The sequence below is a fragment of the Brassica napus genome, chromosome C4 (genome assembly GCF_020379485.1).
Source record: "Brassica napus cultivar Da-Ae chromosome C4, Da-Ae, whole genome shotgun sequence".
NCBI classification, from domain to species: domain Eukaryota; kingdom Viridiplantae; phylum Streptophyta; class Magnoliopsida; order Brassicales; family Brassicaceae; genus Brassica; species Brassica napus.
Genome location: NC_063447.1, coordinates 48,268,203 through 48,285,977, shown reverse-complemented (window position 1 = coordinate 48,285,977; position 17,775 = coordinate 48,268,203). Strand labels below are relative to the sequence as shown.

The window sequence follows — 17,775 nt, the reverse complement described above, 5'->3', positions numbered from 1 at the left end:
GGACAAGTTTAGGGAGAAGGGAAACAAACAAATCAGGCTTTGGAGCTTCAAAATTGACATGCCTGTCACCTAACTCCATCATCACCCGCACAAAGCTGATATGACTATTTTATCTCTGTTGTAAATGAAGTGTTGGGGAAATACTTCTGTCATCATTACTGTCGATCAGAAAGTCCATATATATACAAGGTATTAGACCGTCATAAGGTCATGTTTATCCTAACAAGATAAGGATAAGGATAAGGATAAACACTATGTTATAGATATACATGGAATATATACTAGATAAACACATAGTCTCTGGTTGTCTTTATCATGTCCCGGATTGGGCCTGCAGTACGGGCTGGTCCATGGTCGATCATCATTTGGTTTATAACACTCCCCCTTGATCGACACATCCGGTACAGGTTCGTTGCATGCTTAATGTTGCCTCATTAAAACCTCTCCTGAAAAACCCCAAAACCAATGTGGCAAAATGGGAAACCAAGGACAGGAAAAAGAGTACAACACATGAACTCCTCCAGATGAATGCATCACGGTAGTAGACGCATTCCCATCTGGTATCCGAGTCTTCTTGAACGTTAAAGTTGCCTATGACTTGGTGAAGATGATCAGCTGGATTCTCCTTGAATGAACTTGTAAGTCTTGGACGTTGGTATGTTTTTTGGAACTCCATTAAGATGTGGTCAGGATGTACATCTTTGCTGCTGATCACTCCATGTCTTGGTTGAACTGATGGTGCTTCAAACGGTGCTCGGATGGACTTTATAATCTGCAATAAAACTTTACTTGCAGGTCCTTTTTTCATCTCCCACGGATTCTCTTTGGTTATATGGCTTTCCCAAAACGTGGACATTCAATATATATTGAGTCATAGACCCAGAACACATACGAACAACTTTACTTCATATCTTTCGTTCATTCGGACTTATATCTCTTCGTATGTGCCAATGGCTTTATCCATTGTAACCAATCATTCTTTATTTTCTTTTGTCGATCCATGTTGAGCTATAGACCTTGTCTATATTCGTTCATAATCATGAGTGTCTAAGGTCATACCATCAATAATTATTTGCTGCAATGAAACTCATCACACAATGAATTCGCAGTCATACACTCATGTCCTTTGTACATGGTTATCGATCTTTTCTTGCTTTAGCAATGCTTATAATCATTAAGCCACGACCAGACATCCTTCTGGTCACTATCCTGGTTTATGGTTCTCACTTAGACGTGCTGACTTAATCATACACACACACACACGACTATGATTTTTCTACAGACTTTCCATATGTAAAACATAGCCTGTTTAATCAATCGATAACTTGTATTATTGAACCTTTGAACCATTAAACCTTTTTCTCTCAGTTGGTCTTTATTATGATCACAAGGAATTATAATATTTTCTGTATGGACTGACTGCACTAAGTAAGTACTTAGTCTTTCATATTAGTTACAGCTGTTGTATATTACAATCCATAAACAACTTAGGAACAAAGCTTGTTCTATGATAATTTCTTTCTCATATTTCTATGGTACGTTGATACCTTTATCCAGTGATCCATTTGCTGCTTACTACACCATTATTTCTTTAGTAAATATCCAGACAAAATCAAACTTGATTTTCTGTAGTAGCATCCACCATATAGGAGCATATCTCTTTATAAATTGTTCTTTGGTCCTTGTGAGTATCCTTGTGTAATCAAGCTATACTTGAACGTTATTTAGAAGGAACATGGACACACTATACCATGTGGTCATGTCCTTTAATTTCATGGAATTTCTTATCTCACAAGATCCATTCACTGGTTTCTTTCTTAGATGACTTTTCTGTATGTACATGGTTACTACGCCCATCTGTCTTATAATTACTTTGAATTCTTTGAACACCCCCACGTCCCTATATAAGTTTTATGAGTACTCTACGTGGGTTCATGATCCTCAGGTTATATCCTTCAAATCCCAAGTACTGCAATCTTTTATGAGCTCTTATGTATGTAAATACATCTTTGGTGTTAACACTCTTTATCTTTAGTTTCATACTGTTCCAGACATGATCTAATTAGATTTTGAGATCTTATTATCCAAGACCTTTATACCTTGCAGTTTGGCGTCCCAAACTACATGGTCTGGTACCTTAGATGTGTGGTTGCGCAACCTTATTTCTCTGTCTGAACTGGTTTCTCTTATGAACTCGGATTTGTACGATTCTGAGCACCTTTCATTACTTTCCGAGGTTCCTTATTATTTGGAACTTATTTGTCTATCTCTAATAGACATTGTAGCAACTTGATTGTGTCTCTTAGACATCTAATTCGTGGTGCTTAAGCTGGTATGACATAGTCATTTTTTCTTTTCGGGTCAGTGTGTCTGGCATATATTTCTGCTAGCTTTTATATCTTTTGATCATATTCTTTTGATCATAATCTTTTGATCATAATCTTTGGTCTGGGGATCTTGCCAAGACAACTATGGTTGATACCATTATATTTCTCTTTTACTCTTTACTCTTTATCAGCCTGATAACTTTCTCCTTTCAAAGTTGGATAATCAGATTACTATCTTTTGTAATCTGTGTTCTTGGCCACTTGATTAAATCATCCATGTTTGGCACAAGATACATTATAGTTTCGTGGAGGAAGTCTTATTTATCTAATATATATTCCCAATCCTCATCTGAGGTTCCATCTTAAATGGCACACATATATGTGGTGGAATATTCGTATTTTCTTAAGATGATTTGTGTATATGTCTGGTTTATGACCCTTAATCATTCAGAGGTGGGAATGTCTATGCTTACATGTATGGCCTGATGTAAATCAATATTTATATACATAATGTCCTTAAGCTTTAGGCTGGACGTGGGTGATGTACCATTAGTGAGGGCTTTAAAGCTTTCCAGCCGTGTATATTATGGTTGTAAACCATGGAATCCGAATTTATGATATGATCATGGACTGTGGGTTTTAGTCCTCTCTCCCCCTCATGAACATACTCATAATTTCGTAGTGCTTAGGACAGTGGAGCCTTAATTATTTTAGTGATTTTCCCTTTTGTGTACTTATAACACATTGTGAGATTTTATGGGATCACTTTTGTGCCTTAATTAATTTTTCATCATGTTTTGGATCAAGATGGCTAATCTGGTCATGCCATAAGTGTTTATTTCGTGGTGAACCATACTGGTTACCATGGCTTTATGCCTCTTTCATACTGATCCTTAGCATAGAATAAACCAGTAGAAAATATGGGTATAGCCATTCATAATGCTTTTAGGCGATTTTTCAAAAATCTGAAAGGAATCGTATTTTCTTTGCTCACTGGTTCAATGTAGAATGTTATAAATCTTTATAACTCAATGGGTCTGAATAATGTCGTGTCTTTTGCCATTGTCAGTACCAATTAATTGATTTCAAGTGATTGTAGGAAGGTAAAGTTGAACCTATACAATCAAGATGAAGTTAAATCTATGCGAGAAATCAATCTATCAGTGAACTGACTCATTAGTCTACACCCAACAATTGATTTTATGTGATTGCAGGAAGGTAAAGTTAAACCTATACAATCAAGGTAAAGTTAAACCATGCATGAAATCAACTATCAGTGGACTGATTATCCTTTTATTAAAGTTTTATTTGTTATTTAATCAAGAATCATCAAGCAAGACCAAGCAAGATAATATATAAAAACAAAATCATTTTTATTATTTCAATAACATAAATGAATAACAAATAAATCAAATCAGATATGAAAACATAAAATCAGAATGTCGTAAAATTATTCAATGTATAATCCGACCTCATGGTCCATGAGTGTCCACTCGGAATCCTCCTCAGATCTCTTCTTATCAAATGTGGCTTTATTAGCTTCAGGGATTTTCATCTCACTGTCTAGTACTTCATAATATATCTCCATGATGTCATTAAACCGTCTGATGTTATCCATCCTTTTCTGCTTCTTTTGCTCAATGTCTAATAAATATGAGAACAGGTCATAATAGGTGGTGAAACCTTTGGCCTGATGTGATAACAACACTTCCTCTGAATGGAATGTGTCACGAGTTTTGTTTAACAAATCCTCGTTTGTTACCAATTCACCACATAGTCTAAGACTATAGGTGATTCTCATAAGATCAGAGTGATAATTGTCCACGGATTCATAATCCTGGAACCTTAGAGCTTCCCATTTTTTCTTGGATTCGTGCAACAATGGCTCACAGAATCTAGAATTCAAAAATGACCAGAGATTATGAGGATCATTAACATATCCAAACTCGTCTCTTAGGTCCTCACAGAGATGGTGTCGCATAATCATTATGGCTCTGTGTCTTTCACACGCAAGGGTGTCATTGCCATACTTGATGCACTTCCCAAGTCCTCTAGACTTCAAGACGGCTGAAGTGTTTATAGCCCAATCAAGATAATTATCTCCAGAGAGATCAAGGGCTTTGTAATCTGAGGGTATGAAACTCGACATCTGAAATCATTATTCAAAACAGGTCTTAATCAAGTAATCTTTTTGAAATTTTTCATGCTTCATATCAATGCCACACACGGACCAAAAGAAAAAAATTTCTAAATGATGCATTTTCTTAAAACCATACGGTTTAAGGTGTGGATCAATGTATTTTTCAGATTTAAGGTCCTTTTATTTCAAACACAAGGTTTCAAGGCCTTTAGGGATTCTATATTAGATGATCAGGAAAATGTTCCATATTTTCTTCATCCCATTGGATCGGATCATTTAGTATAATGATTTTTTTTTTCCAGTTCAGATCAGATTGCTTGAAAACTATGAATGATCTATATCCCTGAAAACTTTTGATGGGTTGATCGGTCTATCAGTTAGAGATCTTCCTGGTTAGCTGATGGATTGCTCGGAATTATTGTTTTTGTTGCTGCTTGTTGGAATAGGAGACTGATATATAGTTGAGAGGGATTTTGGTTTCTGGAACAAATTTTCCGCCTGTATTGTAGCTGAGCGTGGGGGCGCGTCCGAACTCCGATTGATGCGGGGTTAGCGGCGTTGGCTTCGTCTCGTCAAGAGCTTTAATTTGGTATCTGGCTCGTTGTCTGGATCCACAGGAGTTGAGGGATAGAGCTGTTTGAAGTTTGTCGGGAATTAGGGTTTTTACTGCTCGGATTTATTTCTGGTTTTTAGGGTTAGGGTTTATGAGAGCAACGTCGTGCTGATAACGTGTTGTAAATGAAGTGTTGGGGAAATACTTCTGTCATCATTACTGTCGATCATAAGGTCCATATATATACAAGGTATTAGACCGTCATAAGGTCTAACAAGATAAGAATAAGGATAAACACTATATTACAGATATACATGAAATATATACTAGATAAACACATACTCTCTGGTTGTCTTTATCATGTCCCGGATTGGGCCTGCAGTACGGGCTGGTCCATGGTCCATCATCATTTGGTTTATAACAATGTCTAATTTTGTTTTTTTTTTAATTCTCCATTTAATGTAAAGAGCAGGCATAAATAAAATGATCGACTTTATACAAATTAACTATTTGTGGATTCTATTAATTCTCATGGGTGGTAACTGGATTGCTTACTCGAGGTTTTGGTGGAAGACATATAGAAGTAGCAACCATCAACATACTTGAGCAATAAAGCTTAAGCTTAAGCTTCAGTTAGAGTACATTAGGACATCAGCATTATCTCTCCACTAGTGTCCAGGCAACATATTAATATATAACAAGCTTTCCATTTTTACAAACAAAAGAAAAACAAACTTATGAAAGAAAACACAAAGAGAAGCTTTTATTTATTATACAAACTTGACCGGTTTGCTATTGATTCTCAAGCCACAACGGTTGTCACCCCAACAAACACCAGATTATGCTGCCTTCACCATGTCTCCGCATTCACCGCTGCAACCACCGCCACAACCGCTGGCCTTTGATGCTTTCACCATGTCTCCGCATTCTCCACTACAACCACCGCCGCAGCCGCTGGCCTTTGATGCTTTCACCATGTCTCCACATTCTCCACTACAACCACCTCCGCAGCCGCTGGCTTTTGTTGCTTTGACCATGTCTCCACATTCACCACTGCAACCACCACCACTGCAACCACCACCACAGCCGCTAGCCTTTGATGCTTTCACCATTTCTCCGCATTCTCCACTACAACCACTGCCGCAACCGCTGGCATTTGTTGCTTTCATCATTTCTCCGCATTCACCACTACAACCACTACCGCAACCACTGGCGTTTGCTGCCTTCATCATGTCTCCACATTCACCACTGCAACCACTACCGCAACCACTAGCCATAGCTGCTTTCACCATGTTTCCACATTCACCGCTACATCCACCACCGCCACAACCACTTCCTTTCTCAGGAGCTATGACAGCAGCTGCAGTCTGCCCATTTGTACTGTTTGCCTTCATTTTATTTTCCACCGTACCTACAAGTCTGTCCTTGCTTTCCTCTTTTAGTCCATTACTTTTAAGGCTTTCCTGTTGCGCCACTTTGGTTGTGGCATCAAACCCATTAGATCCTCCTTTCTTCAAAAGAGTATTGAGTATGAAAGCAGATAAGATCCCAGGCAAAACCAACCAATTCTCCTCGGCCTGCATATCAAATAATAGAGTCAACTGATCATGGCAAAGGCACAAGAAAGCAAAAAAAATCAAATAGTCTACACTTGCCTCAATGGAACCAAACTTCAAATCCAACAACGCCACAGCTTTTCCATATGGATGTTGCTTAGAGAATTCCACAAGGGTCATGAAATCCTCATCACTTCTACGTTTTGCACAGTGTTTTGGTTCATAATCTAGCTTTCTCCCAGAGAAGATTTTCACCTGTAAAACCAATCAAAAGCATTTCATCATTGAAATGCATTACACAGTCAAAACAAGAAGAATCTTTTGGAGTGAAACGGCAGAACATACCACTCTAGTTCCCAGAAGCTCAAACAGCTGATTTTCGACATTAGTTTGCTTGAGTGACCATTTCGAGTCCAACAAAGACCAGAAAGTGCCAGTATACTCCGCGAGCACACGAGTTTCACCAGAGTCCATCACACCAATCACTTGTCTTTGAGCAATATTATCACCTTTAAGTGTTGCTCCATCACTATATAAAGTGGTTGTCTCATCATATAGGAAAATGCGTTCATTTTGCAAGAGAGAATGTTGTTTATATAATGTCATACCTCATTTGGAGTGAGATCACCTCTGTTTGGGCTTCATCAACAACATATGTTGAACTCTTGGAATGACGGGACTTTCTGATGCTTGGAAAGAAACAATAGCCTTTCCACGACGGCCTCGACTGAACCATGTGTAAAACAGACGGGCAGCGTGTCGGCGGAGTGAAAGACGCTGCTACTCTCAGGCTTATGGGTTTCGGATCTGTTCTGCTACCTTTACTGGGCGTTAACTCCAGCCACTTCTCAACAGAGAGTTGAGTGATAGCTGGTGAGAAAAACTCTTCTAGTGACAAAGACGCAAAACCTAAGCTTTTAGGCTCCCTCGAAACTGGTATCTTAGAAGGTGAAGTGGAGACAAGCTGGAAACGAAGCTCTCCTGTTGGTTCACACTGGAAAAAAGCAACTTGCTTTTCCCCAGCTTCAGATAAAATAGTCAGTCTACGCTCAGCATCGAAAAGAGAATCAGGCTGAGTCTTGCTAAACACAACGGAGAGCTTTCCTTTATGTCCCTCTGGTAAGTTTCTAACATCGATAATCTCCAGGAGAACCTGCAGGTTTTCAAAGAGTATCACAAGACTGCAAAATTATAAAACAAGAGGAAAGAGCTGAAGAAACTACCTCAACAACTTCCACCTCTGGAACTCGGATTAAATCGTCTTCTGGAGTTGGTTCTTTAGCCAAAACATCAGACGCATAAGGAGAAGTTGTGACAGGTGCAGGTGTACTGCCTCTATACATTGCCCCGGCTTTCCAGTATCTTCTACCAAACGTCTCCTCCCATTGAGCAGTAGTGTTAGAAAACCCGGTGTCGAGTTTCTTACCTTTTCCACGGTCAGAATCTGTGTCGTCATGCTCCAACACCTTACCAATGAGGTTCTCCAAATCATTACAGTAAGCTACAGGGTGGAGCTGGTGGGTGTGCCAGATAAGGTCAACATCATAAGTCGGAACGCAAAAACGTTTCAAAGACCTTTCTCTGTTCTTCTTAATCAGATAGAGGAACCCTTTATATCTAGCAACAGCTTCTCCTAGAAAAACGTCGTTGCTTACATAGGATCTCGAAACCTGTCGCAAGTACCACAATCAACAGATCAGACACATCATCATATTACTTGTCATGATGATTTAACAACAAAAAGCTACCTGGTAGTAAAACGGGCTTTGCCTTTTCACAGCTGAAACCAAATCATACTTGGTGCACTTCTCAAGAGCTGAAGACGTTTCAGAGACTACCTTATCCAAGTCAAGGTGATAAGGCTCCTCAGGATACAATCTTTTCCACAAATCTTCAGTTTCAAGTTTGCAGTTCCCATTCACGGAAGAGACAACGCCAGATACGTCGAGTAACCTCCCGTAGAACTGCTCACAGTCATTCTTATATCTCACCTATGGATTTCAAGAGCATATCATCACTCAAAAAACACCCAACAACGATGATATTTCTCTTAAAGACAAAACTATGTGTTAGCTTACAGGATTAAGCCTGTGACAGTGCCAAATCCATTCACAGTCAAGAGGAGGAACCAAAGGCCCTTCACTAAGTGAGTGTTTTGCAAGCAGAGGAAGCCAACAAGCATTGTACCTGAAACATCACTTAAAGGAACCCCATCAATGGTCTGATCACAAAGTAGAGAATCAATGAAACTTGGGATTGTACCTGTAGATGGCTCTTTCAAGAGCAGGGCCGTCGTAGAGACAACGGTTACGATCAACAGCTGCGAGGAAGAGAAGCTGTTGCTTAGCTGCAGCAAGCAAGTCAACGCTAGTCTCTATCTTCTGTGCTTCAAGCCACTCCACTTCATGATCCATCGAATCCAATTAATTTCACCTTCAGGAAACAATCAAAATCCCAAATTAAACCAAAATATTCTCCGGTCTAAGCGACACGTAGCATAAGAAGACAACGGAAACTATACCTCCGATCGCCGGAAACTTAACTGCTCCGCCGGAGATTTTTTTCCCGATGAGAGGCCTGTGACTGAGAATAAAAGGCTGGTGGCTATCTATATAACGACGAATTGAGAGAAGTGTACGATAATCACAAGGAAGAGACTTGAGACTTGTACGAAAGAAGATGGTTATCAAATGACTAAAAGGCCCCTACCAGTAATATTCGTTTAACCTACCACCAATAATTGGAGGGAAAAGGCCTAAACCGGTTTAAACCATACTGGTATCTTATGTGTTCTACAGTTCTAGTAAAATCAGAACTATACCGGTCGGTCTAACAAGGGTTTGGATATCAACAGTCTCTTCTTCCCTTCAAAATCCACTACTTATTTGTACAATGTGAAATCTAAACCGGTTAAAACTCCTTTCACTTTTTAAAACCGGTGGGTTCTTTGTATTCAGCTTCTGCTCTGCAAAGACTTTCTAGATGAAAGGAGAGGAAGCTTAAGGAATCTCGACAGACTTAAGACAGATCTCAGTTCTTCAGGGTATAGTTCTTCTGCAGCTTTTGTATAAATCATACTTCTGTTTCTGGCCTGGTTTGATTAGAGATCGACAAACTATGTTGGTTATAAACCTTTTGTGGCTCTTTAGCAGCAACACAAACAGTGCGTAGTGTAATGTTTGCATCCTAACTGTTCTATATATAGCTTCTTAGCCTTGGAAAGGGCTCTAATATTTTCAGAAGCAACATCAATGGGCAGACAGATTCTTCATCGAGAAAATGATCAATGATCCGTAGTTCCACAAATATCAAAATGAAGCAAAACTCCACGTGACATAATGAAACGATTTAGCATTCAAACGATCTTACAAGTTACATCAACACTAGGATAGACAAAGATACACAGTTCATGTGTGTGGATTCATATTAATATTTCACTATAGCTATGGAAGAAAGAAAGAATGATTCAACGGTACACATTCAAAAACGAAAAGATGGTTCTTCCTTGTGATTAGGCCAAATGTTCAGCCTCTGGCTTCAGGTAGCAAACAGAGAAGGATTAGCTGTGGCGGTACTCACTTGGACCTCAAGCATCTCCAAGCGACGTTCCAGAAGATCCAACTTCTCATTCAATGACGCCAATTTGCTCTTTGTCGTCGACTCTGAACAAACAAACACACAAGAACAACAACAACTCACAGTTACTATTAATGGAATCAGTTTAGCTCAACAGAATGTTTAATCAACACAAAACATCTTCTAAAACCAAAGATCTTGGATCTAAGAAGATAACGACATCAACATAGAGTCGAACCAAATGCAAATTAGATCTCAAACATAAAAAAAAAAAAAAGTTACGAACTTTTTCATCTAAACCCATCACCGCCAAAATCAATCTCCCAACCCTAAAAAGTTTCTAAATTTAGCAGCCAGACTCAAAACCCAACACAAGAGAAAGCGAGAAAGTTACCGAATTGGACGAGGAACTCGAAGAGACGACGAACATTGAGGGAGATGTGGGAGATGAACTCACGATTCTCCCAATCTGCTTGAACAGCGATTCCTACGTTCACTGCGTTCGTGATTCCTCCTCCTGCTTTCGCCATTACTTAACTTCCACAAGACTCTCAATCACAACTCACAGATTCTGCAGCTTTTCCGATTCAATTCAGCTGGTCAGTGAATGATTGAGCAATCGATTAGAGAACGAGGGTCACCTCCTTTTTTTTTTGAGTTTTCTCTCAGAAAAAGTTTGTCAATTTCTATCTTCCTTTTTCATCGCAGGTTTGTCTTATGATTGAAGAAGAAGTAGATTAGAAGAAACGGGCATTTGATGAAAGAAAGAGAAACTGAGGGGGCTGAATTGTGATTATTCGTTTATATGAAATTTTGTTACATTTGGTGGGCCGGTTCGGTTTTTGGTAAATATCATTGTAGAATCCGTAGTTAGTATCCAATCTTTTTCGTAATGTCACTATCCATTAACGATTAGCAATTCTTGGTTCTTGTACATAGCCACATAGGTATACTATTCCAACCAGAAGATAAGAAAAACAAACTATTACAACTAATCTTTAGTCTTTGGATTCAAGATATGTCGCAAGTTAAGTGAATAATTTGGTAAACTAAGAAAATATTATTGTACTTAGATTGCAGGGCAAATCTCCTAAATAATATGAATAATTTTTGTTACAAAAGCAGTACACAAGGAAATATAACTAAAATAGTATTCGAGCAGCCTATCTTTTATGATAATACATTTAGCAGAAATATTGATTAAAAAAAAAAAATTCCCTAGGATAAAAATGTAAATATACACCTATACCCCTAGAGTTAATTAATCTAGACATTAGGGTTTAGAGTTAAGGGATGGAGTTTAGGGTTTAGGGTTTAAAAATAAAAAAAAAGTTAAAATTTTCAGAATAAAAGTGCTATTTTGGTCATTTTAGTTTTTGAGATCTATTTTTGTGACAAAAACTTAAATATGTCTATTTAAGAGAATTGCCCAAAAAAAAATTCTAATTATATTTAAAACTTATTTATTTTTGTAAATAAAAATAATTTTATATCATAAACTCTAAATCTTAGATTCTAAACCCTAACCCCTAATCCTGAAAACTCATCCCAAAATCTAGGGTCCGATTGATAATGACTGTATCTTTAAAATTTTTGCTGTAAAAAAAAACCTGTAGACTTTTTGCTGTGGCTTTAGATTTTATTACTGTAGAATTTTATTAAAAGCACTAAACAATTGCTTTGGATATTTGGCTCTGCAGAGCACTTGTACAACTGTAGGTTATTTCAAGAGCTGTGGTTTCAAAAAAAAATTTAAAGCTTGATTGTTCTGAATTTGGTGCTGCATAAATAAATAGGGCTGTGGACAGCACATACACCAACAACCAATCACCCCCTCAATCCAAAATCCCTACTCTTGAACAATATGGTTTATGTGTTTTTTTTTTCCTTTTAATAATGACTATTTTATGAGTTTTTTTTTCTTTTAATATTGACTATTTTATGAATTTTTTTCCTTATATGATATTTTGAAACATAAACATATTGAATGCTATTTTAGGATATCTCTAAAATTGTATAACTTGTAAATATAAAAATTAATTAATATTCATATATATTAAAGCTTAGGTTCTAAAAGCTGACAGAAGGGGTGAATGAAAATGTTGAATTCTTCTTCATTTTTCAAAGAGCAAATATCTTAGATAATAAAAATATATAACAAAAATAACACATAAAAACTTTAAAATAACATTAATTAAATGGTACAATGACTACATTAATCTTTTTTTTTTAATTAGGTTCACAACTACATTAATCTAGACTCCAAATTTTTACTCTAATTTCATTTTCTAAATACTAAACCATGAAACCTAATCATAAATCCAAATATAAAATAAAAATGCATTGAACTTTTAATTTTATTATTTGGGAAATTTTTTTCATTGTCTGCTATTTTTGTAATAAAAGATATGTTTTAGGGTCATCATAGGATTAGAGTCGGTCCTTGATACAAGCCGATGAAGCATTAGTTTACGGCCTGATAAAAAGTTTAGGGTCAATTTTAACAAAAAGCGATCACTAGTTCAGCTGGTGACATTATTGTGTCAATGATAACTGGTTTGTAATGAGTATAATTGGGTTGATGATATTGCTAGTTCTTTTACTAATATATATGATGCATTCCGAACATGGAAGTTTCACATAAATGATAAAATGTATGTAGTAGCACCATGTTTGTGTATAATAAATCTAGCTGTACTTGCTCTGGAAGTTCAAGCATCCTCTAAGAAGAGGGTCTTTCGCTTGATTTAAAACTCGTTGGATTCTCAAGTGCTTGTTCAAGCAATCTCATCTCGCCGGAATACGTCGGAACTCTATGGAGTTCTCTCTGATATCGACGAGCTATCTTTCTCTTCAGTTTCTGCGTTTGTTTCTTGTCGTTTCATTTTCGTTCCAAGGGCCAGTAATGGGCTTGCCGATGGACTTGCTAAAACCTGTCTTGCAACCCATATTACCTTGGGCTAAACTTATTTTATGCTTTTAAATGAATGAATATGTTGTTCAAAAAAAAAAAAACTCGTTGGATATCAATTTAGAACACATGTAACATATAGATGAATAAATCCCTTGTGTGCTTTTGTTTGGTACTTATTCTTGTAGTCTGGATCTTGAAGATTTCTTTACTTCTTCCGTCATGTTTTTTTTTCTTTTGTTGAATAGTAAACTGGGACTTGCTTTGTATTTTCTTATTATCGAAGTGGCTCAACTAAAATAGGGCTCTTCAAAATTCAAATATAATATTTAAATATTTTAACAAAATCACCTCTCTTTTTTTTCCTCTGAAAGTACGTATATTTGATGAAAAACAATAACCAAAGTCTCATGAATACAATCTAAAATTAAAACAACACCCAAAAAGAACAGAGCCTGAGACTCATTCACGTCTTCCCACCACAAAAACATAGACATCATCACAACAACATAATCCCCTTTCCTCATATCAATACCTTTAGCATGTTAGTCGTTCTTCTGCGAACAAACCCCTCAGCCAAGCAACCTCTCCCCTTGCAACATACGACTGCAACCTCATATCCATGGTGACACTTCTTGCGATCAAATATTTTAACAAAATCACCTCTTTATCAGTTTTTTCTTATATATATCTTAGTTTTCTAAAAAATAAACTAAAAAAAATTATCCTAATAACAAAGGCCTCTCCATCATCATCACCACTCTAAACCAAAAGGTACAACAAAGTCGACCGAAGTATGAGCCAGAATAACACTCTCATATTTTAATTACTCTTCACTGAAAACCGAGAAACGAACAAACTGCAATCAACCCAATTTCAATTGAACACCGTACTTATCTATATAAACTGTATGCGTTTTCTTAATATTTGTTAACTCTTAAGTATATACTTAAAACCAAATGACAAAGCTAGAACCAATATAAGCGACACGCTGCTCCATTGCTTGATCATATATATATTGTACATAGTTGAACCTTCGGTTTGTTCTCTGATTATACTTGCACTTTTTCCTACATGAAACCATATTGACACATTATAAACGAGATTTCACTATTATTATATATGCATGTATATATGTTTGAAGGGTTTTGAGAATCAGGAACGCACAAGTATCTTTTCACTATGATCTTAGCTCTTTGATGCGGAATCATAACAGGACTGTTCAGGCTGACTTAGCTGCAGCCTAACTTGTGCATTTGATGCATCTGCTGCATCTTCAAGCTCACCAAGTCCCAATACATTTGAGCTTGACGTTGCATAAGCCTGCAAGACCATTAAGTACAACTTTTGTATGTCTAGCTTCAACTAGGAGATTTTGATTCAAAGGATGAAGTTGCAAATTGAAACTTTAAGTAATGAATATAGTGTTTTTATACTACTTTCTTGTGTAGTTCGATGTTTTCTTGATGAATTCTTTGTACTTTTCTTGACAATTCGAGGTTCTCATGATGAATAAGATTCCTCTGCAAAAGATAAACCAGTTATAAGAACCTGCAAAAACTAGAAATCAGAACATAGATTATGTGTTTAGATGTGCAAGTATATTTTATTTACTTTCCTAGTTAAACACAACAAATTTAATTTTTTCTCTAATCAACCACACTATTTTTCGTAATTTGTAAACACAAAAGCGAGTTTATAAGAAAATCAAACCGTTTGCATTTCACATTCGCGTTTAGGATTCGCAAATAATTTTTGTGAAAAAAGGAAATCATTTAACATTCTGAGTGTACTGTACTTAGAATTGTAATTGATATAATATATCATATAGTACTGACCTTTTTGGTTAGTTCTTTGATTTCATCGGTCAACATTTGTTCCTGTAAGTTTCCAAAAAATGAATATTAGTTCGAATTTTTGTCCTTTATATGGTCAGTCTTACAACATCATACATATGCCAGACGAGCTAGGGTGAAAATATATATAAACATTGAGAAATAAATATTACCTTTTTCGTACGAATTCCACGTAAACTCATTTCAAGTCTGCTCTCTATATTGTGCAATTCATTAACGCTCAAACCATTTAATTTCTCCCCCATTAGCTGTCTGCTTCATTACAAAATTTGTTGCATGTTATACATACACATATTTTATTGCCCTAATTACATGTTTACACAAAGAATGAAAGAAACAATGTTCAAAAAAAAAATGAATGAAAGAAAGAAACATATATACATGAACATGACTATATATCTTCCTGCGCAGCACATGCTAGCTATATCTATATCTAAAAGGTCATTAAGGACATAATATCAATTTTGGGAGCTTTTTCACAACTCATAATCGTAATAATATAACCAAAAGAGAAGGTAGTTACAAGTAGAAAGAGAGAAGTTTTTGTTAGGAATCACATATCGCAAGTGATATATATAGAGGCAAAAACCAATAAATAAGAAACATGAATATATACACAGACTACCATTCAGATTTGATTTGAAAACTCGTGATTATTTTCAATTTTAAGCAAGTACGCACCGATGATTTTCCTGTAACGAGTGCAGTTCTTGCCTTAGAGTTGCGGCCTCTCTCTGCCAAAACTATAACACGCAACAAATTTAACTCATCAACTCTCAAATTCAAGTGTACACAAACATGACTAAGATCTTTGTTACGATAACTTTCTCTCCTCTTGTATGTTGTGCACGTTTTGTATAGATATACGTACCATAACTTCTGATGCAGGGTTCAATAGTTGTTGCTGCTCCATCTTGGTCTTGTTAAATCGTTCAATAGCCGATTTCATACTGTTCATTTTAAGATTTTTAACCTATAATTAGTTTTTTTTTAACTGACTAACCTATAATTAGTTTATAGTGTTTATTCCCTTGTAGAAAATAACATTTCTATTTAGCTCTCAAAAAAAACATTTCCATTTCCACTGCTAATGAAAGAAAACTTCAGTACTTGTACAGAACAATCTTACTATTATATATTATTTTGTTAAACAACTTTATTTTTATAATAAAAGGTTTAATATTGTTGTCACATAAAAATATTATAGGCTAGGCATATATTCAAGATGATTTAATTATCAATATTAAACAATTTTATTTCCAAACTATGAGAAAGATTGATAGTCAAGAAAAAGAGAATATATACCAAATTTGGAAGTAGTATATTTTCAAAACTTTGCTGCTAGTTTCTAGGTATCAAGTTCACATATTGGTACATATTATATATCTGCAGTGGTACTCTTATTGAGCTATTCAATATCCATATAAAAAAATACTGAGATATATACACATCAATGATGATCGATATCCCTTAAACTTCTAAACCTTAGAATCCAAATTTCGAGTAATATTTTGAAGGAAATTTTCCTAAATAAATAAATATGTTACACTAATATATAGTTAAAATTACAATATTTTCTGATCATTCTATCATAGTATACACAAAAATATTTAGATTTATATTTATACATACAAATTTGCAAGTGAAAGACATCATACTACATATCAATATATCTTCTCCAAATGTGTTTATGGTGAATTGGTGATCATCTTATACACTCATTTTATCATTTTTTAGTATGCAAACGTTGTACTTGTTGAGCTTTGGGTATACAATTAATGTCCTCTACTTCCCAAATGTTTCTAAATTTGGAAAAGTCATACTTCCACTCTAGATACACAATTTACAGATAATGTTAACACACACATAAATACATGATATCAGATTATAAGTAGACACAATAGCACATGTCCACACATACATAATAAGACACAACGATCGATCCTTTAAATCAATAAACTTCCTTAATTAGTTTTTTTTTTGCTTTGGCATCCTCCGTTCAAAGTAAATTCCCTTTCCAAAGATTAGTGTAGGAGCGATATACTAATCACGTTTTATATATAAATTTAAATGAGTAAGACGCACAAAGTTGTTCACAACAAATGAGCAGATCACACAGCTAAACACATTTCACTGAATAGATCCAACCATTCCAAGCAAACACATACTTGATATTATATAATTAAGTACGCACATGTATACTTCCATGTACTAATAGATATACACATAGATAATATGTATTTAATTTAAGATGTTTAAAGATCGAGTGAGTTACTAAAGTAAAAGAGAAACCTGGAGCTGGCAAAGTCATAGACCTTGTCCGTATTGGAGAAAATGATGAGACCAACTTCGGCATCGCAGAGAATGGCGAGTTCTTTAGCTTTTTTGATTAGACCCTTTCTTCTTTTGGAGAAAGTGACTTGCCTACTCGTCGAATCATCGATCCTTTTGATCACAATCTTCCCTCTCCCCATCAATTCGAAGTTAACTCTATTTTGGTCTTCCTCTCGACCTTGGTGATCTTACCCGTTCTAGGGTTTTTCTAGATCTTTGCAACACCAAAGGTCGATGAAGAAGAACGCATCAGGAGAAAGAGGAGAGAGAAAAAAAAGGAAGTAAAGGTCAATAATCTTTTTGAGGAATAAACAAATAGGTATAGTCTATTTTGAGTCGTATTGGTAGATACAACCAGGGCCGGCTCACGAGGGGGGACAAGCGGTGCGACCGCCCCGGGTCCAAACCCGTGTCCCCCGTATAATAATAGTTAAGGAGTCCAATTTTTTTAAAAAATTCTATATTTGTATATAACAAAAATTATAAATATAATAAATAAAATTGAAAAGGGCCCAAAAATAT

General features: G+C 36.0%; 4 protein-coding genes across 4 annotated transcripts; all 4 read right to left on the bottom strand.

Annotated features, from left to right (window-relative positions):
• Positions 1 to 3,777: 3,777 nt before the first annotated feature.
• LOC125586140 lies at positions 3,778 to 4,476 on the bottom strand. The gene has a single exon (XM_048755958.1). It carries the CDS (start codon positions 4,474 to 4,476, stop codon positions 3,778 to 3,780), a length of 699 nt encoding a protein of 232 aa, XP_048611915.1.
• Positions 4,477 to 5,604: 1,128 nt separating this feature from the next.
• LOC106446426 (glycine-rich domain-containing protein 1) lies at positions 5,605 to 9,263 on the bottom strand. Its single transcript, XM_013888151.3, has 9 exons — positions 9,098 to 9,263; positions 8,839 to 9,009; positions 8,655 to 8,763; positions 8,325 to 8,567; positions 7,800 to 8,246; positions 7,185 to 7,729; positions 6,922 to 7,105; positions 6,676 to 6,831; positions 5,605 to 6,597 (listed from the first exon to the last, which is right to left on the bottom strand). The coding sequence occupies exons 2-9, from the start codon at positions 8,988 to 8,990 to the stop codon at positions 5,860 to 5,862; spliced, it is 2,574 nt and encodes an 857-aa protein (XP_013743605.2). The 5' UTR covers positions 8,991 to 9,009; positions 9,098 to 9,263; the 3' UTR covers positions 5,605 to 5,859.
• A 627-nt stretch (positions 9,264 to 9,890) lies between these two features.
• On the bottom strand, positions 9,891 to 10,967 carry LOC111205872 (protein BRICK 1). Its single transcript, XM_022702218.2, has 2 exons — positions 10,547 to 10,967; positions 9,891 to 10,238 (listed from the first exon to the last, which is right to left on the bottom strand). The coding sequence occupies exons 1-2, from the start codon at positions 10,680 to 10,682 to the stop codon at positions 10,114 to 10,116; spliced, it is 261 nt and encodes an 86-aa protein (XP_022557939.1). The 5' UTR covers positions 10,683 to 10,967; the 3' UTR covers positions 9,891 to 10,113.
• Positions 10,968 to 12,645: 1,678 nt separating this feature from the next.
• LOC106394277 (agamous-like MADS-box protein AGL17) lies at positions 12,646 to 17,571 on the bottom strand. The gene is made up of 8 exons (XM_013834859.3): positions 17,212 to 17,571; positions 15,791 to 15,869; positions 15,601 to 15,662; positions 15,072 to 15,171; positions 14,902 to 14,943; positions 14,503 to 14,586; positions 14,231 to 14,386; positions 12,646 to 14,133 (listed from the first exon to the last, which is right to left on the bottom strand). The coding sequence occupies exons 1-7, from the start codon at positions 17,391 to 17,393 to the stop codon at positions 14,252 to 14,254; spliced, it is 684 nt and encodes a 227-aa protein (XP_013690313.2). The 5' UTR covers positions 17,394 to 17,571; the 3' UTR covers positions 12,646 to 14,133; positions 14,231 to 14,251.
• Between the last annotated feature and the right edge of the window lie 204 nt (positions 17,572 to 17,775).